Genomic DNA, 18,130 nt, shown 5'->3' with positions numbered 1-18,130 from the left:
ATGTCCATTGAGTTGGTGATTCCATCCAACCATCTTGTCCTCTGTCATCCCCTTCTCCTCCTGCCTTCAATCTTTCCCAGCATCAGGGTATTTTCTAATGAGTTTCAGCTCTTTGCATCAGGTAGCCAAAGTATTGGAGCTTCAGCATCAGACCTTCCAATGAATATTGATTTCCTTTAGGATTGACTTGTATAAGATAGCAGTCTTTTTTCCCCATATAGATACCCAGTAGTTCCAGCACCACCATTTGTTGAAATACCTGTCTATACTCAATGCTATGCAATATCAGCTTTGCCATGCAATAGGCATCCTTGTATGCATTGGTCTGTTTCTTGGCTCCTGTTCTCCACTGCTCTATATTTCTGTCCCTGTACCAGCAGAACATTGCCTTATCGTCACAGCTTTCTAATAGTGTAGGTATATGGTAGAACAAATCCTCTTTTTGTATTCATTTGCAGTAGTGTTTCCAGCTCTAGTTTTGTATCCTTATTTATATTTTCTGTGTGTGTGTGTGTATATATATATATATATATATATGTATATATATATATATATATATAAAATTTTATCAGGGATTGTTTAGCTTTTCCCTCAGTTGAGTTTTCCTCTTCCTGGAACACTCCCACCAAGACCATTAATAACAACCAAGTTCAAACCTGGGCAATCTTATTCCTCAGATTTTTCATTTATTGGGACTTTTCTCTAAGGAGACCAGCCATCCCAATGACTGGTCATGCTGCCAAAATGAGTCTTTGACCTCTCATCCTTTGATCCACTTCCAGAAAGCCACAGTAGATATCTGACTTGATGCCCACCTTCCTATAACAATTTTTATGCAGGTGAGTACAAATTTCCAAGCAAAACTCATACCTGACCTACTGGAGTAAAATTTATTGGGCAAAACTGATGCACTGAAGCAGTACTAGTTGCACTGAGCTCCACGCTGCCCTTTTATTCTAGAACAGTGTACAGACATCTATCAGGACCATTTTTCTCATCCCAAGAGAGGTATTATGACCCTTGAGATTTGAGATTTTTAAACTACGTTAGGTACCGAAGCACCTACCACTCACTGTTGTGATCAGGGGTGGAATGCAGAAAAAATAAATGGCAGACATTATATCTCATGCCACAGAAATAAAAGGTCAAAACAGACTACTGTTAATAATTATATGTGAACAAATTGGATAACCTAGACCTTATTTGATGACTTAGCATAAATTTTGAGGGGAGCGGTCCTTCTCTGGCATAATCAAAGACTGGGATCCAAACCTTTCCAAATGTATGACGTGGCATACTAGTAGCCATGGGCTACTCCATGTGCACTTTTTACTGTTGGGGAAGTATCATCCCCTCCTTTGGCATGATAGGAAGGAGCTTGAGTCCAAGCTTTCTAGTTGACCAGAATCAATTACACATTCAGCTGAGTCCAGTTGTTATGGAGGTAAATAGGAATTTAGCTTCTTTTCTGAGTGGCCAGAAGATCAGTTTTGGACAAATGACCCATATTCTGTTAAACTCACTTGTTAACTTCAGAATTTCTCTGGCAGTTATTTTTAATTTTGTATCTATATTATCATAGATGGCATTTCAAAGAATCTCAGTTTTGCTGTAAACTTTCCTCTTCGTATATTCTTATTGCATCCCACAGACTTTGGAGTGCTGAGTTTTTGTTTATCTGAAGGTATTTTCTAATTTCTCTATTGATTTCTTCTTTGACCCATTGGTTGTTCAGGAGTGTGTTTTTATTTTTCTTACATTGGTGAATTTTCCAGTGTTTCTTTTGTTATTTTTAGTTTCATCACATTGTGGTTGAAAAAGATACTTGGTATGATTTTAACTTTCTTAAATTTTTAAAGACTTGTTTTGTGACCTAACAAGTTCCCTGTGCTCTTGATAAAGAATGTATATTGTGCTGCTGTTGAGTGAAAGGTTCTGTATATATCTGTTAGGTCAGCGTTGTTTTGATCCACTTCTTCCTTATTGATTTTCTATTTGGATATTCTATCCACTATTGAAAGTGGGGTATTGAAGTCCTCTCTTATCAATATTATTGAATTGCTTTCCATTTTTCCATTCAGATCTGTCATTGTTTGCTGTATTTAGCTTTTTGAAAGTTGTTTTGACTCTTCTGGGCCCTTTATTGTTGTTCAGTTGCTAAGTTGTGTCTGACTTCCTTACAACCCAGTAACTACAGCGTGCCAGGCTTTCCTGTCCTTCACCATCTCCCAGAGTTTGCTCAAACTCATGTCCGTTGAGTTAATGAGGCCATCCAGCCATTTCATCCTCAGTTGCCCCCTTCTCTTCCTGCCCTCAATCTTTCCCAGCGTCAGGGTCTTTTCCAGTGAATTGGCTCTTCGCATCAGGTGGCCAAAGTATTGGAGCATTAGTTTCAGCATCAGTCCTTCTAGTGAATATTCAGGGTTGGTTTCCTTCAGGATTGACTGGTTTGATCTCCTTGCAGTCCAAGGGACTCCCAAGAGTCTTCTCCAGCACCACAATTTGAAAACATCAGTTTTTTTTAGCATTCAGCCTTCTTTATAGTCCAGCTCTCACATCCATACATAACTACTGGAAAATCATAGCTTTGACTAGATGGACCTTTGTTGGCAAAGTGATGTCTCTGCTTTTTAATAAACTGTTTTGGTTTGTCATAACTTTTCTTCCAAGGAGCAAGCATCTTTTCACTTTGTGGCTGCAGTCACCATCTGCAGTGATTTTGGAGCCCAGGAAAATAAAATCTGTCACTGTTTCCACTTTTTCCTCATCTTGTGCTGTGAAGTGATGGGGCTGGGTGCCATGATCTTAGTGTTTTGAATGTTGAGTTTTAAGCCAGCTTTTTTACTCTCCTCTTAGACCTTCATCAAGAGGTTCTTTAGTTCCTCTTCACTTTCTGCCATAAAGGTGGTATCATATGCATATCTGAGGTTATTGATAATTCTCCCTGCAGTCTTGATTCCAGTTTGTGCATCATCTAGCCCAGCATTTCACATAATGTACTCTGCATATAAGTTAAACAAGCAGGGTGACAATATACAGCCTCGATGTACTCCCTTTTAAATTTTGAACCGGTCCATTGTTCTATGTCTGGTTCTAATTGTTGCTTCTTGATCTGCATGCAGGCTTCCCAGGAGACAGGTAAGGTGATGATGGTTTAAGTTGTTAAGTTGTGTCCAACTCTTGTGATCCCATGGATTATAGCCCACCAAGCTCCTCTGTCTATGAGATTTTCCATGCAGGAATACTGGAGTAGTTTGCCATTTCCTTCTCCAGGGGATCTTTTTGCAGGGATCAAACCCTGGGTCTCCTTCACTGCAGGAAGATTCTTTACTGGCTGAGCCACCAGGGAAGCCCTACAGATAAGGTCCTTTATATTTCCATGTAAATTTTGGGATCAGCTTTGAATTTCTACAACAAAAAGCCTGCTGATATTTTTATTGGGATTACATTGAATAGAATAGATCTATTTTGGATAAACCAATTTAGGAAAATTGCCATTTTGATAGTGAGTCTTCCAGTCCATGAACAGAATTTTTCTTTATTTATTTAGATTTCTCAGCAGGGTTTTATAGTTTTCAGTGTAAAAGTTTTGAATTGCTTTTATTAAATTTATTTCTAAGTATTTTATTCTTTCTGATGTTTTGAATAGTATTATTAATTTTGTTTTGGATTAATTATTGCCAGTATATAGAAATACAGTTGATTTTTTATTTTTTCATGTTGATTTTGTATCCTGTAACCTTGCTATGGTCATTTATTAATTCCACTTGTATATTTGTGTGTGTGTGTGTGTGTGTGTGTTATATTCCTTGGGATTTTCATGTACAGGATTGTGTCATCTGAGAACAAAGACAATTTTCTTTCTTTCCAAACTAAATGTTTTTAATATTTTCCTAATTATATCATCTTAAACCTTCTGTACAATGTTGAATAGAAGTGGTGAAAGCAGGTATGCTTGCCTTGTCCCTAATCTTAAGGAGAAAGCATTAAGCATGATGTTGACCATAGCTTTTTTGAAGATGCCTTTTATCAGGTTGTGGACATTCTCTTCAATTTTTAGTTTTTTTCAGAGTATTTTCATGAGTGGATGTTAGATTTTGTTGATTTTTTTTTAATCTATTAAGATGATCAGTGGTTTCTGTCCCTTTCATTATTAATCTGGTATGTAACATAAATTAGATTTTCTGATGTTAAATCAATTTTTGTTTTTGATTATGGTTTATAATTCTTTTTAAATATTGGTGGATTCAGTTAGCTGATATTTTATTAAAGAGCTATATGTCTGTGTCAGGAGGGATATCGGTCTGTTGTTTTCTTGAGAGAATTTGTCAGGCTTTGTTAATCAGGTGATACTGGCATCACATCATTTGTTGGGAAGTATTTTACCCTCACTTATGTTCTAAAAGAGTTTGTGAAAGATTGATATTATTTCTTTAAATATTTGATAGAATTAGCTGGTGAAGCTGTTGTGACCTCTGCTCTTTTTGAGGGAAGATTTTAAATAACTCATAGTTCTGTTTAGATTCTATATTTTCTTTGTAAGTCAGGTTTTGTAGTTTGGTATTTTTAGGTATTTTGGCATTTCATCTAAGTTTGTTGGCATATAGTTGTTTATAATATTCTCTTACAATCATTTAAATTTCTTTAGGGTCAGTAGGATTGTTCTCTGCTTCATTCCTGATTTTGGTAATTTGTATTCCTTCTGTTTTATTTTCTTCTTTAGTCTAGCTAAACGTTTGTCAATTTTGTTGAATGTTTACAAAGAACTAACTTTGTGTTTCATTGATTAGTTTTCATTACTATATTTTTGCATTCTTGTCCATTGATCTCTGCTCTGATCTTTATTATTTACTTTCTTTCTCCTTACTCTGTACTTGGTTTACTCTCTTTTTCTAATTTCTGTATTGTAGATACTTAGGTTATTGATCTGAAAGCTTCTTCTTTTCTGGTATAGATGTTTGCAGCTATAAATTTCCCTTGAAGCATTGTTTTAGCTACATCTTATAAATTCTGATTTATTATGGTTTTGTTGTCGTTCTGTTTCAGATGTTTTCTTTTTCATTTGATTTATTCTTGACCCATGGGTTACTTAGAAATAGGTTTTTCAATTCTAAATATTGAGGATTTCCTTGATTAATTTTCTGATCATGTATTATTTAATTCAGTTGTTTTGGGGAATATATTTTGATGATTTCTGTCCTTTTAAATGTATTCAGACTTTTAAATGTTTTATGACTGGCATTTAATATCTCTGAGAACTGTCCATATGCATTTGAGAAGAATGTATATATTACAGTCACTGGGTTGAATGTTGTAGGTTGAATTGAGTGATTAAATTGTTCAAGTCTTTTATATCCTTAATGATTTTATCGAGGTGTTCTATCAATTATCAGGTAGGTTTAGACATCTGTAGCTATTATTGTTAAATGATGTATTTCTCCTTTTGTGTTAAGCTTTGCTTCATATATTTTGAGGCTCTGTTGTTAAGTTTGTATATGTTTATCATTGTTGTATCAATCTACTGTAATGACCAGTTTCTCATTATGAAATACCTCTTTTTATCTCTTGTAATTTATTTTCTTAAATTCTGCTTGTCTGATTTTAATATAGCTACCCTTGACCTTTTATGATTAGTTTGCATGGCATATTGTTTCCCATTATTTTACTTTCATCTCATTTGTATCTTTGAACTTGATGCATGTCTTTTGTAAACAACACAGTTTGAGTCTGCTTTTTTTCATCATATCTGGCAATCTTTGTATTTCTGTTGGAATGTTTAGACCATTCACATTTAATATAATTATTGATATGATTGTATTTAACCTTTGCTATTTTGCTGTTTGTTCTATAGAAGTCTCCTTTTTTGTTCCTCTCTTCTTTTCTTTGTTTTGTGTTAACATTTTCAGTATATTTTAATTCCTCTGTCAGTATATTTACTTTTTTAAAAGTTGTTTCTCTTGGAAGTAAAATATGCTTTTTAATTTTCCACAATCTACTTCAGATTAGGACTAATTTAATTTTAGTAAGATATAGAATCTTTGCTCCAGTGCAGTTACTGTTCTCTCCTTGCTCCTATTTGCTATTATTGTCATGTATATTACTTGTATATGCATTATAAATTCAACATACACTGTTATAATTGTTTTATACAATTTTATGTTCTTTAGTTAAGAAAAATTAAAAAAAATATTTACAGAATCATTTATATTATCTCACATATTTATCATTTTAGTGCTCTTTATATTTCCTTGATTATTCATGTCATTGTTTGGAGTCAGTCTTTCAGTTTAACAGACTTCATTTAGTGTTTTTTATAACATCAGGTATGTTAGCAATGCATTGTCTTAGGCATGGTTTATCTGAGAATGTTCTTTTTTAATCTTCATTTTTAGATCATAGTTCTGCTGGATAGAGAATTTTTATTTTTTTATTTCAGCACTTTGAATATGGATTTTCTATTCCATTGTTTAAGGTGAAAAGCCAGTAATTATATTGTAGCTCTTCTCTACAGTGTAATGAGTAGCTTTTATCTTGCTGCTGTCCTTATTTTGTCTTATGTCTTTGGCACTTTGACTGTTGTGTGTCTGTGTAGATCTTTCTGTATTTTTCCTACTTGGGATTTGTTAAGCTTCTCAAGTGTGTACATTAATATGTTAAACAAATATTGGATGTTTTTGGTCATTATTTCTCGGGATATTCCTTTTGCTCCTTTGTCTCTCCCCTTTCCTTCTGGCATTTCTATCATGAAAATGTTGATACACATGATCATATACCACAGGTTTCTAAGGCTCTGTGTTTTTTTTTGTTGTTGTTTGTTTGTTTTTTGTTCCTTCATTCTTTATTTTCCTTAGCTGGATTATCTCAGTTTAACCTGTCTTCAAGTTCTTTTTCTACTGTTGGTACAAATCAGCTGTTGGAATGCAGGTTTTAATTTTTTAAAATTGTTTCTGAACTCTTTTTTTTTAACTGAAGTATTGTTGATTTACAGTACTGTGTTAGTTTCAGGTGTACAGCAACATTATTCATTCTTTTTTATGGCTGAGTTATATAGTTCATTGTGTGTGTGTGTATGTGTAGTCCATTGTGTGTGTGTGTTAATGTATATGCATGTATATATACACATTCTTTATCCATCATCTGTTGTTGAATATTCAGGTTGCTCCCATGTTTTGCCTGTTCTGTTGTGCTGCTGTGAACACTGGGCTGCATGTGTCTTTTCAAGTTAGAGTTTTTGTCTTTTCTGGTTGTGTGCCCAAAAGTAGGATTGCTGAATCAATTGGTAGCTCTATTTTTAGTTCTTAAGGAGCCTCCATACCGTTTTCCCTAGTGATTGCACCAGTTTACATTCTCACTTACAGTGTTAGAGGGTTCCCTTTTCTCCACATTCTCTCCAGCACTTTTTCTTTATAGACTTTTTGGTGATAGCCATTCTGACTTTTTTTTTTTATTTCAGCACTTTGAATATGGATTCTCTATTCCATTGTTTAAGATGAAAAGCCAGTAATTATATTGTACCGCAACTCTGCAAGGTGTTGAGTAGCTTTTATCTTGCTGTGGTCATTCTTTTATCTTACACCTTTTGCACTTTGACTGTGGTGTGTCTTATGTGTAGATCTTTGGTGTAAGTCGATACCTCATTGTGTTTTTTTTAATAAAAATATTTCTTTGGTCACATCCAGTCTCAGTTGCAGCACATGGGACCTATTTGTGTCATGTGAGATCTTCTGTTGCAGTGCAAGGACTGTCTAGTTGTGGTATGCAGGCTCTCTAGTTGGGGCACAAGGGCTCTGGAGTGGACCGGCTTAGCAGTTGCAGCACATGGGCTCTCTAGTTGTGGTGCTCAGGCTCTGGAATGCACAGGCTCAGTAGTTGCAGTGCACAAGCTTAGTTGCCCTGAAAGGCATGTGGGATCTTAGTTCCCTAACCAGGATCAAGCCTGCATCCTCTGCAGTGCAGGGTGGATTCTTATAACCACTGGACCACCAGGGAAGTCCCCCTCATTGTGATTTTTATTTGCATTTCTCTAATTACTGATGTTGACCATCTTTTCATATGCATGTTGTTCATCTGTATGTTTTCTTTAAAGAAACGTTTATTTAGGTCTTATGTCCAGTTTTAAATTTTTCTATTTTTTTCTTTTATATTGAGTTGTATGAGCTCTTTGTATATTTTGGAAATAAACCTGTTGTCAGTCACATTGTTTGCAGATATTTTGTCACATTCTGTAAGTTGTCCTTTTGTTTGTTTCAATAGCTTTTTTTTTTTTTTTTTACTGTGCTGGGTCTTCATTTCAGTGCATGGCTCTCTAGTTGTGGTCCATGGGCTCTCTGTGACATGTGGGCTCTCTAGTTGTGGCATTGTAGGCTTAGTTGTCCTGTGGCATGTGGGTTCTTAGTCCCCTGACCAGGGTTTGAACCTGTGTCTCCTGCATTGGAAGGTAGATTCTTAACCACTGGACCGCCAGGGAAGACACCTATAGGTTGTCTCTTCATTTTGTGGGCTTCTTTGCTGTTCAGAACTGTTATGTTTGATTAGGTCCCATTTGTTTGTTTTTGCTTTTATTTCTTTTACCTTGGGAGACAGGTCTATTATAGGGGACTGGAATGCAAAAGTAGGAAGTCAAGAAACACCTGGAGTAACAGGAAAATTTGGACTTGGAATGTGGAATGAAGCAGGGCAAAGGCTAATAGAGTTTTGCCAAGAAAATGCACTAGTTATAGCAAACACCCTCTTCCATCAACAGAAGAGAAGACTCTACACATGGACATCACCAGATGGTCAACACCGAAATCAGATTGATTATATTCTTTGCAGCCAAAGATGGAGAAGCTCTATACAGTCAACAAAAACAAGACCAGGAGCTGACTGTGGCTCAGATCATGAACTCCTTATTACCAAATACAGACTCAAATTGAAGAAAGTAGGGAAAACTGCTAGACCATTCAGGTATGACCTAAATCAAATCCCTTATGATTATACAGTGGAAGTGAGAAATAGATTTAAGGGACTAGATCTGATAGAGTGCCTGATGAACTATGGAATGAGGGTCATGACATTGTACAGGAGACAGGGATCAAGACCATCCCCATGGAAAAGAAATGCAAAATGGCTGTCTGGGGAGGCCTTACAAATAGCTGTGAAAAGAAGAGAAGCGAAAAGCAAAGGAGAAAAGGAAAGATATAAGCATCTGAATGCAGAGTTCCAAAGAATAGCAAGAAGAGATAAGAAAGCCTTCTTCAGCGATCAGTGCAAAGAAATAGAGGAAAAGAACAGAATGGGAAAGACTAGAGATCTCTTCAAGAAAATTAGAGATACCAAGGGAACATTTCATGCAAAGATGGGCTCGATCAAGGACAGAAATGGTCTGGACTTAACAGAAGCAGAAGATATTAAGAAGAGGTGGCAAGAATACACAGAAGAGCTGTACAAAAAAGATCTTCATGACCCGGATAATCACGATGGTATAATCACTCATCTAGAGCCAGACATCCTGGAATGTGATAGTCAAGTGGGCCTTAGAAAGCATCACTATGAACAAAGCTAGTGTAGATGATGGAATTCCAGTTGAGCTGTTTCAAATCCTGAAAGATGATGCTGTGAAAGTGCAGCACTCAATATGCCAGCAAATTTGGAAAACTAAGCAGTGGCCACAGGACTGGAAAAGGTCAGTTTTCATTCCAATCCCAAAGAAAGGCAATGCCAAAGAATTCCGAAACGCACAGTTGCACTCATCTCACATGCTAGTAAAGTAATGCTCAAAATTCTCCAAGCCAGGCTTCAGCAATACGTGAACCGTGAACTCCCTGATGTTCAAGCTGGTTTTAGAAAAGGCAGAGGAACCAGAGATCAAATTGCCAACATCCACTGAATCATGGAAAAAGCAAGAGAGTTCCAGAAAAACATCTGTTTCTTCTTTATTGACTATGCCAAAGCCTTTGACTGTGTGAATCACAATAAACTGTGGAAAATTCTGAAAGAGATGGGAATACCAGACCACCTGACCTGCCTCTTGAGAAACCTGTATACAGGTCAGGAAGCAACAGTTAGAACTGGACATGGAACAACAGACTGGTTCCAAATAGGAAAAGGAGTACGTCAAGGCTGTATATTGTCACCCTGCTTATTTAACTTCTATGCAGAGTACATCATGAGAAACGCTGGACTGGAGGAAACACAAGCTGGAATCAAGATTGCCGGGAGAAATACCAATAACCTCAGATATGCAGATAACACCACCCTTATGGCAGAAGTGAAGAGGAACTAAAAAGCCTCTTGTTGAAAGTGAAAGTGGAGAGTGAAAAAGTTGGCTTAAAGCTCAACATTCAGAAAACGAAGATCATGGCATCCAGTCCCATCACTTCATGGGAAATAGATGGAGAAACAGTGGAAACAGTGTCAGACTTAATTTGGGGGGGCTCCAAAATCACTGCAGACGGTGACTGCAGCCATGAAATTAAAAGATGCTTACTCCTTGGAAGAAAAGTTATGACCAACCTAGATAGCATATTCGAAAGCAGAGACATTACTTTGCCAACTAAGGTCCGTCTAGTCAAGGCTATGGTTTTTCTAGTAGTCATTTATGGATGTGAGAGTTGGACTGTGAAGAAGGCTGAGCGAAGAATTGATGCTTTTGAACTGTGGTGTTGGAGAAGACTCTTGAGAGTCCCTTGGACTGCAAGGAGATCCAACCAGTCCATTCTACAGGAGATCAACCCTGGGATTTCTTTGGAAGGAATGATGCTAAAGCTGAAACTCCAGTACTTTGGCCACCTCATGCGGAGTTGACTCATTGGAAAAGACTCTGATGCTGGGAGGGATTGGGGGCAGGAGGAGAAGGGGACGACCGAGGATGAGCTGGCTGGATGGCATCACTGACTCGATGAACGTGAGTCTGAGTGAACTCCGGGAGCTGGTGATGGACAGGAAGGCCTGGCATGCTGCGATTCATGGGGTCGCAAAGAGTCGGGCACCACTGAGCGCCTGAACTGAACTGAACATGTCAGAGAATGTTTTCTTATCTTCTGGGAGCTTTATGGTATAATTCATATGTGTCTTTAAACCATTTTGAGTTTATTTTTGTATGTTGTGTGAAAGAGTGTTCTGATTTCATTGATTTACATATAGTTGTCCAGCTTTCCCAGCACCACTTGCTGAAGAGACCATCTTTTCTCCATTGTATATTCTTGCCTCCTTTGCTGAATATTAATTGTATGGGTTTATTTCTGTTCTCTCTATTCTGTTCTCTTGATCTGTATGTGTTTTTGTGCAGATCCCACACTATTTTGATTACTGTTGCTTTGTATTATTATCTGAAGTCTGGGAAGATTATACCTCCAACTTTGTTCTTTTTTCTCAGAATTGCTTTGCCAATTCTGGACCTTTTGTGGTTCCTTATAAATTTTAGGATTATTGTTCTAGTTCTGTGAAAAATGTCATGAAGAATTTGATAGAGATTGCCTTAAATCTGTAGATTGTTTTGGGTAGTATGGTCATTTTAATAATATTAATTCTTCCAATCCAACAGTATGGACTATCTTTCCAATTTTGTGAGTCATCTTCAGTTTTCTTTATCAGTGTTTTAGAGTTATTAGCACATAGTTCTTTTACCTCCTTGGTTAGGTTTATTCCCAGGTATTTCTTTTTTTAATGTGATTTTAAACAATTTTTTTAAACTTTCTGATATTTCATTGTTACTGTAAAGAAATGCAGCAGCTCTCTGTGTATTAATCTTGTACTCTGCTACCTTGAAGAATTCATTTATTCTAATGATTTTTGTGTGGAGTCTTTAGGGTTTTCTATATAGAATATCATGTCATCTGCATAGAATGACTGTTTTACCTCTTTCAAATTTGGTTACTTTTTGTTTTCTTTTTTTTGTCTGATTGCTGTGGCTAGGATTTCCAATATTATGTTGAATAGCAGTGGTGAGAGTGGGCATCCTTATCTTGTTTTAAAATTTAGCAGGAAGACTTTCAGCTTTTCACTGTTGAGTATTATGTTGGCTGTGGGTTTGTCATAAATGATTTTTATTCTGTTGAAATGTATCCCTTCTCTACCCACTTTAGTGAGAGTTTTTATCATGGATTGATGCTGAATTTTATCAATTGCCTTTTTTACTTCTATTGAGATGATCATGTGGTTTTTGTCTTTTTCTTTGTTGATGTGGTATATCACATTGATTTGCATGTGTTGAACCATCTTTGTGACTCTGGAATGAATCCAACTTGACTATGGTATATGCTCCTTTATATGTATTATTGGGTTGCTTAAATTTTATGGAGGATTTTTGCATCTTTATTTGTCAAAGATGTTGGCTTGTAATTTTCTTTTTTGTAGTGTCTTCGTTTTTGGTATAAGTGTGAATCATCATAGAATGACTTTGAGAATGTCCCCTCTTCTTAAATCTTTTGGAATAATTTGAGAAGGATAGATAAGTTCCTCTTTGTATGTTTGGCAGAATTCCCCAGTGAAGCCATCCAGTTCTGGACTTTTTTTTGCAGGGAGTTTTTTGGTTTGTTTTTTATTACAGATTTGATTTCACTTCTAATGATTGGTCTGTTCAAATTATGTTTCTTCTTGATTCAATGTTGGCTGACTGTATGTTTCTAAAACCTTTTCTATTGCATCTTGGCTGTTCAGTTTGTTGGTTTGTTCATAGTCTTCTTTTTTTTTTTTGCATATCTGTGATATTGGTTGTTATTGCTCATTTCTTATCTTGTTTATTTGGGTCCTCTCTTTTTCTTGGTTATCTTGGCTAGAGGCTTATTTTTTTTGTCCTCTTTTGGTTTCATCGATAGTTTCTATTATTGCTTTGGTCTCTGTTTTATTTATTTTCTCTCTAATCTTTATTATTTCCTTCCTTCTGATGACTTTGGGCTTTGTTTATTCTTTTCTTTCCCTAGTTCTTTTAGGTGGTAGGGTAGGTTATATGAGGTTTTACTTACTTCTTGAGAAAGGCCCGTATCATGGATTCCCCTCTTTGAACTACTTTTGCTGTGTTCTGTAGATTTTTGCAAGGCTGTGTTTTTTCATTGTCATTTGTCTTGAAATATTTTCTGATTTCCTCATTGACTTATTGATTTTTCTAATAGGATGCTGTTAAGTCTTCATGTAATTGTTTCCCCCCACCCCCCTTCTTTCTTTCTGTGGTTGATTTCTAGTTTCATCCTGTTGTGGGCAGAAAAGATGCTTGAGAGACTTGTTTTGTGTTCTAGTATATAGTCTATCCTAGAGAATGTTCCATGACCACTTGAAAAGAGTGTGTATTTCTTTCTTTTTTTTTTTTGAAGGGGGGTGAAATATCCTGTAGATATCAATTAAGTACATCCATTCTCTTGTGCCATTTAGCATCTCTCTTGTCTTATTAATTTTCTGTCTTGAAAGATCTGTTAATTGATGTCAGTGGGATGGTAAAGTCTCTTGCTGTTACTGTATTCCTGTTAATTTCTCCCTTTATGTCTGTTAGTGTTTATTTTATATATTTAGGTGCTCCTACATTGGGTGCACATACCTTAACAAGTGCAATGTCTGCTGTTTGTATTAATCCCTTTATCATTTTATAGTATCCTCCGTTGTCTTCCTTTATAGAGTTTGTTTTATAGTCCATTTTGTCTGATATGAATATTGCTACCCCTACTTTCCTGTTGTTTCCATTTGCATGAAATCTTTTTTCACCCCCTCACTTTCAGTCTGTGTGTGTCTTTCATCCTGAAGTGAATGTATTGTAGGCAGTATGTTGTAGGTTCTTATTTTTTTATCCAAGCAGATTTGAATTTTTTATTCTAGTTATACACTTTTCTAAATCCAGAGTTTCTATTTGGCTGGTTTTTTTTTTTTTGATAATCTCCTTTGGGTGAAGCATGACTGTCATGCCTGTAATCGTTAAATTCCTTTTAATTCTTTAGATATGGTTTCCTTTGTTTCTTTGAACATATTTATATGAGTTGACTTAAAGTTTTTGCCTAGTAAATCCAACATCTGGGCTCCCTTGAGTAATTTCTACCGCTTTTTTTCCTGTATATATGGGCCATATCTCACTATTTCTTTGTGTGTGTCATAACTTTTTTGTCAAAAACTGGATACTTAATATACTCTGGTAACTCTGGCAATCTTACTTCCCCCTTCCCCGTCCTTGGAGTTTGTTTTTGTTGCTGCTTGTTGTTGTTTAGTGACTTTCCAGAAGTAATTCTGCAGTCTTTACTCTTTGTCATTCTTTATCCCTACTGAAGTCTCTGCTTGATTAGCTGAGTGTTTGGATAATAATTTCACAGATTTTTTTTTTCATGCTTTTGACCAACATATCTCCCATCTTTTTATCAGTGGGCACTTTGTATGTTGGAGCATGCCTTCCATGATCTGGCAGTTCATAACTCTGTCTTAGCCTTCCCTTCCTAATTGTGCAGAAACTCAAAGTCAAGCATGAGTGAGAGGCTCAAGCTCTGTCAGAAATTTCCTGGGTATTTGCATAGCCTTCTAGATCCTAGAAGTATGTCAGAAGCGGGCATCTCATTTGTTATATTTTCCTTTTATGTTTTTTGGGCCAGTTTCTTGTTTGCCCCAACTAGAGTCACTGCCTATGGCACTGCAGTGTTAAGCAATTGCTGCTGATTTGGGGGAGACAGATCTCCTGGGGATAGGACTTCCCTCACTGAATGACATCTGAGTGAGATGAGATAAAAATTAGCTTCGGGGAATTCCTCGGCAGTCCAGTGGTTAGGACTCCATGCTACTACTGCAGATGACATGGATTCAGTCCCTGTTTGAACTGAGATCCCAATGCTGTGTGGCATGTTCCCCCACTAGGAAAAAAAAAAAATTAGCTTCATGAATGGGGCTATTTTAGGGAACATCAGGTCAAACTGTGACAGTGGTCTAGAGACAGGGCTTTTGATGGTGCTCCAGATTCATGTGCCCCATTCTGTGGCTATGAAGCTGCTGGCTTTTAGAGCTAGTACGGTTCGGAGGCCCTGCTTTTCAAGGCTACCATGAAGCTGGGAAGAGGGCATGAAGTAGAGCAAGTTAAAATACTAGATTACAAGGGCCTCCCAGGTGGCGCTAGTGGTAAAGAACCCGCCTGCCAATGCTAGGAGACATAGAGATGCAGGTTCAGTCCCTGGTTTGGGAAGATCCCCTGGAGGAGGACATGACAACACACTCCAGTATTCTTACCTGGAGAATTGCATGGACAGAGGAGCCTGGCAGGCTATGGTCCATAGGGTGGCAAAGAGTTGGGCACGACTGAAGTGACTGAGCACACATAGCAAACAAAATACCGGAAAACATACTGTTCTTATGAAAATTCAGCAACTTGAGTAGATATTTCTAGGATTGCTGCAAGCCTTTGGCTATTTTCTAAAGTGCTGAAAAAGTTGATTTTGAAATTTACACTAGTATTTTCATTGCTTTTATGGAGTGGTGGAGTTTCAGAAGTCCTTCATTCATATTTCCAAAGTGCTTCTCCTTCTGTCTGTACTTTTAACCACTGTGCACATTGCCTCTGTTCTTTATGATGTCTAATTATGGCCCATGTCTATTTATTGTTAGCCATGAAAGTCCAGTCTTTGATTTCATTGAGAGCTGCTTGCGAAATAAACATGAAATGGTTATTTATGAAGCTGCTTCAGCTATCATCCATCTTCCTAACTGTACTGCAAGGGAGTTGGCACCTGCTGTTTCAGGTTAGTTGTATATTTGATAACTGGCTTTAATTTATAGTCTTATGGTTTTTTAAGTTCTATAGCTCTGCAGAATAGGTATTTTTGAATCTTAGCTCTATATACATAGCCTTTCCATTCTGATATGTAGATTATTTATTTTGGTACTTTAATTATAGTTGTAGTTTCATATCCTTGGTTATACATCCTGTTGATTCAACCAGATTGATTCATGGTTGATTGAATCCTTAGATGTGGAACCTGCAGATAACAAGGGCTGAATGTACTACACAATTTTCTATAAGGTTCTTTAGCATCCCCAAATTTGGGTGTCTGCCAGGGATCCCAGCAGATGTGGAAGGGTGACTATACTTCTCTTTCTGAAGTTATTTCCTCTTATTCAGAACATTTAAGTTTTACTTAGAAAAAAAACAAAAAGACAAGTAAATTACATTTTTTTCATGTTTAAAAAGCCCATTTTCTCTTATAACTGTAAATATTCGTGTTCTTTAAATTCAGATATTAATGGGTATATTAATTTTTTAGGAAAAAGAATAAACTTTTTTTCCTGTATTTAAAGTTTGTATAACTCAACAAAAAGTACTTTTTCTAGTTTTGATGGTATATTTTTATGTGAATTTTTGATGCTATGATCTAATTTCCTTGTGTGCATTTTTAATATGATTTTTCATGTGCTATATTTTCAGAAATATGCTAAATGTTGAAATGAGCCATATTAACAGTGACTCTTTTTCTTTCCTAGTTCTTCAGCTTTTCTGTAGTTCTCCTAAGCCAGCTTTGAGATACGCAGCTGTAAGGACCTTGAACAAGGTAGGGGTTCCCTTTCTAACTATTATAACTATTGTTTTGTATCAGTGTTTGATTGAGAAACATTAAATTGAAGCATTTGGCTTTCCGTCCAAGGTTAGTAGATATGATTTATGGGCTTCACTTCTGTAGCACCTCACTTGCATTTGTGGCCTTACATATGGCTATAGGTAGTAGTATTCAACTAAGGATTGTAATTCATTTCTGACTTTAAACATTTTACATTCAAGAGCCATACCATCCAATATGATGGACATTAGCCATAAGTGGCTGTTTCCATTTAAGTTAATTATAATTAAATAAAAATTTAAAAATTCAGTTCCTCAGTCATTGCAGTCACACTTCATGTGGTCAATAACCATGTGTTGTTATTGATTATGATATTAGACACTGCATATATAAAATATTTCCATCACTGCAGGAAGTTCTCTTGGACAAGGCTGGTCTATAGCAACGCCATCCAGTAGAAACACTTATATGAGTCACTTGTGTAATTTTACATTTTATTGTAGCCACATTAAGTTTTTTTATGATGAGATTTATTTTAATAATACATCTTATTTGCCATCACGTTTATAAAATATATCTGATAATTTTATACTGGTTGCATATTGATACATTTTTACCTTCTAGCTTTTCATACTAAGTCTTTGATATATAGTTTATTTTGTATTTAGAGCACACCTCAATTTGGAATAGTCATATTTCAAATGCTTAGTAGTCATGTGTGGTTATTGGCTACCGTATTGGACAGCGTAAATCTGGAGGATACAGTGCAAAGCACAGGATGAATTAAATAACTATGAAAATTGTAAATGAAAGTTTAATATTATAGAAGACTGATCTAATATAGTTACATACAACACTAGATTATAAATTAATTGTATGAACAATTGGAAAAGAGAGAAATTTAGAGCAGCCTTACCGAACAATATGAATTGTATTTTGAAGAGTTTGATATAGGTGTACATTTCTTCATCTATAATCTTGCAGCCAAATGTATCTGAGAACTCAGCAATGTTTGAATTTTAGAGAGGTAATATCATGCCATCTCTTAAATTAATACTAACCCCTTTGTGCCTGGAGCAATTAGACACAAACACGTTAATATTTCTGCTTTATATATATGATTATCCTCACTAACTGGAATAAATTAATACTTAGTTTTACATTAGTTTGGGTCATGTTTTGCTGTGAAGTGAATTTTGATGCCACTCCTTTGCTGAGTTTTCAGAATTTTAGCATTGTATGGTAAAGGATTCTATACCAGTAGTGGGTTAAGCAGAGAGGTGAACATCATCAATAAAAGCAAAGAATCAGGTCAATGACAGACATGTTTTAGTGACCATGGCCAATCCAATTTGGCTGGAGTTTGCTTGCTTAAATACCAGAAGTATTGTAAGTGATACTAAGTTTAAATATCTTTGAGCAATGTTTATCATTCTAGCTCCTACTCTCACAGATCCTAACATCTAGTAGAATAGATAACCATGAACACATGTACTATGAGGAGAAACAGTCCAACTATAGTAAAAGACAGACTATGATATTGTTATAAAGGTTATAGAAACCTATGAAGATGAAGTGCTATGCAGTACTATAACTAGCAGTTAGTCATTTATCAAATAATGTAGCATACTTTATTAATC

General features: G+C 36.1%; 1 protein-coding gene across 5 annotated transcripts in view; it reads left to right on the top strand.

Annotated features, from left to right (window-relative positions):
* COPG2 (COPI coat complex subunit gamma 2) overlaps nt 1-18,130 on the top strand; it is a 170,855-nt gene that overhangs the window by 56,248 nt on the left and 96,477 nt on the right. For all 5 annotated transcript variants that reach the window (XM_069588386.1, XM_069588387.1, XM_069588388.1 and 2 more), the window contains 2 exons: nt 15,544-15,677; nt 16,417-16,484. In XM_069588386.1, coding sequence (XP_069444487.1) covers nt 15,544-15,677; nt 16,417-16,484 — 202 coding nt within the window. The remainder of the gene's footprint in view (nt 1-15,543; nt 15,678-16,416; nt 16,485-18,130) is intronic.

The sequence above is a fragment of the Ovis canadensis genome, chromosome 4, assembly GCF_042477335.2.
Source record: "Ovis canadensis isolate MfBH-ARS-UI-01 breed Bighorn chromosome 4, ARS-UI_OviCan_v2, whole genome shotgun sequence".
In the NCBI taxonomy this organism is placed as follows: domain Eukaryota; kingdom Metazoa; phylum Chordata; class Mammalia; order Artiodactyla; family Bovidae; genus Ovis; species Ovis canadensis.
This window is presented reverse-complemented; position numbering and strand designations above follow the sequence as displayed.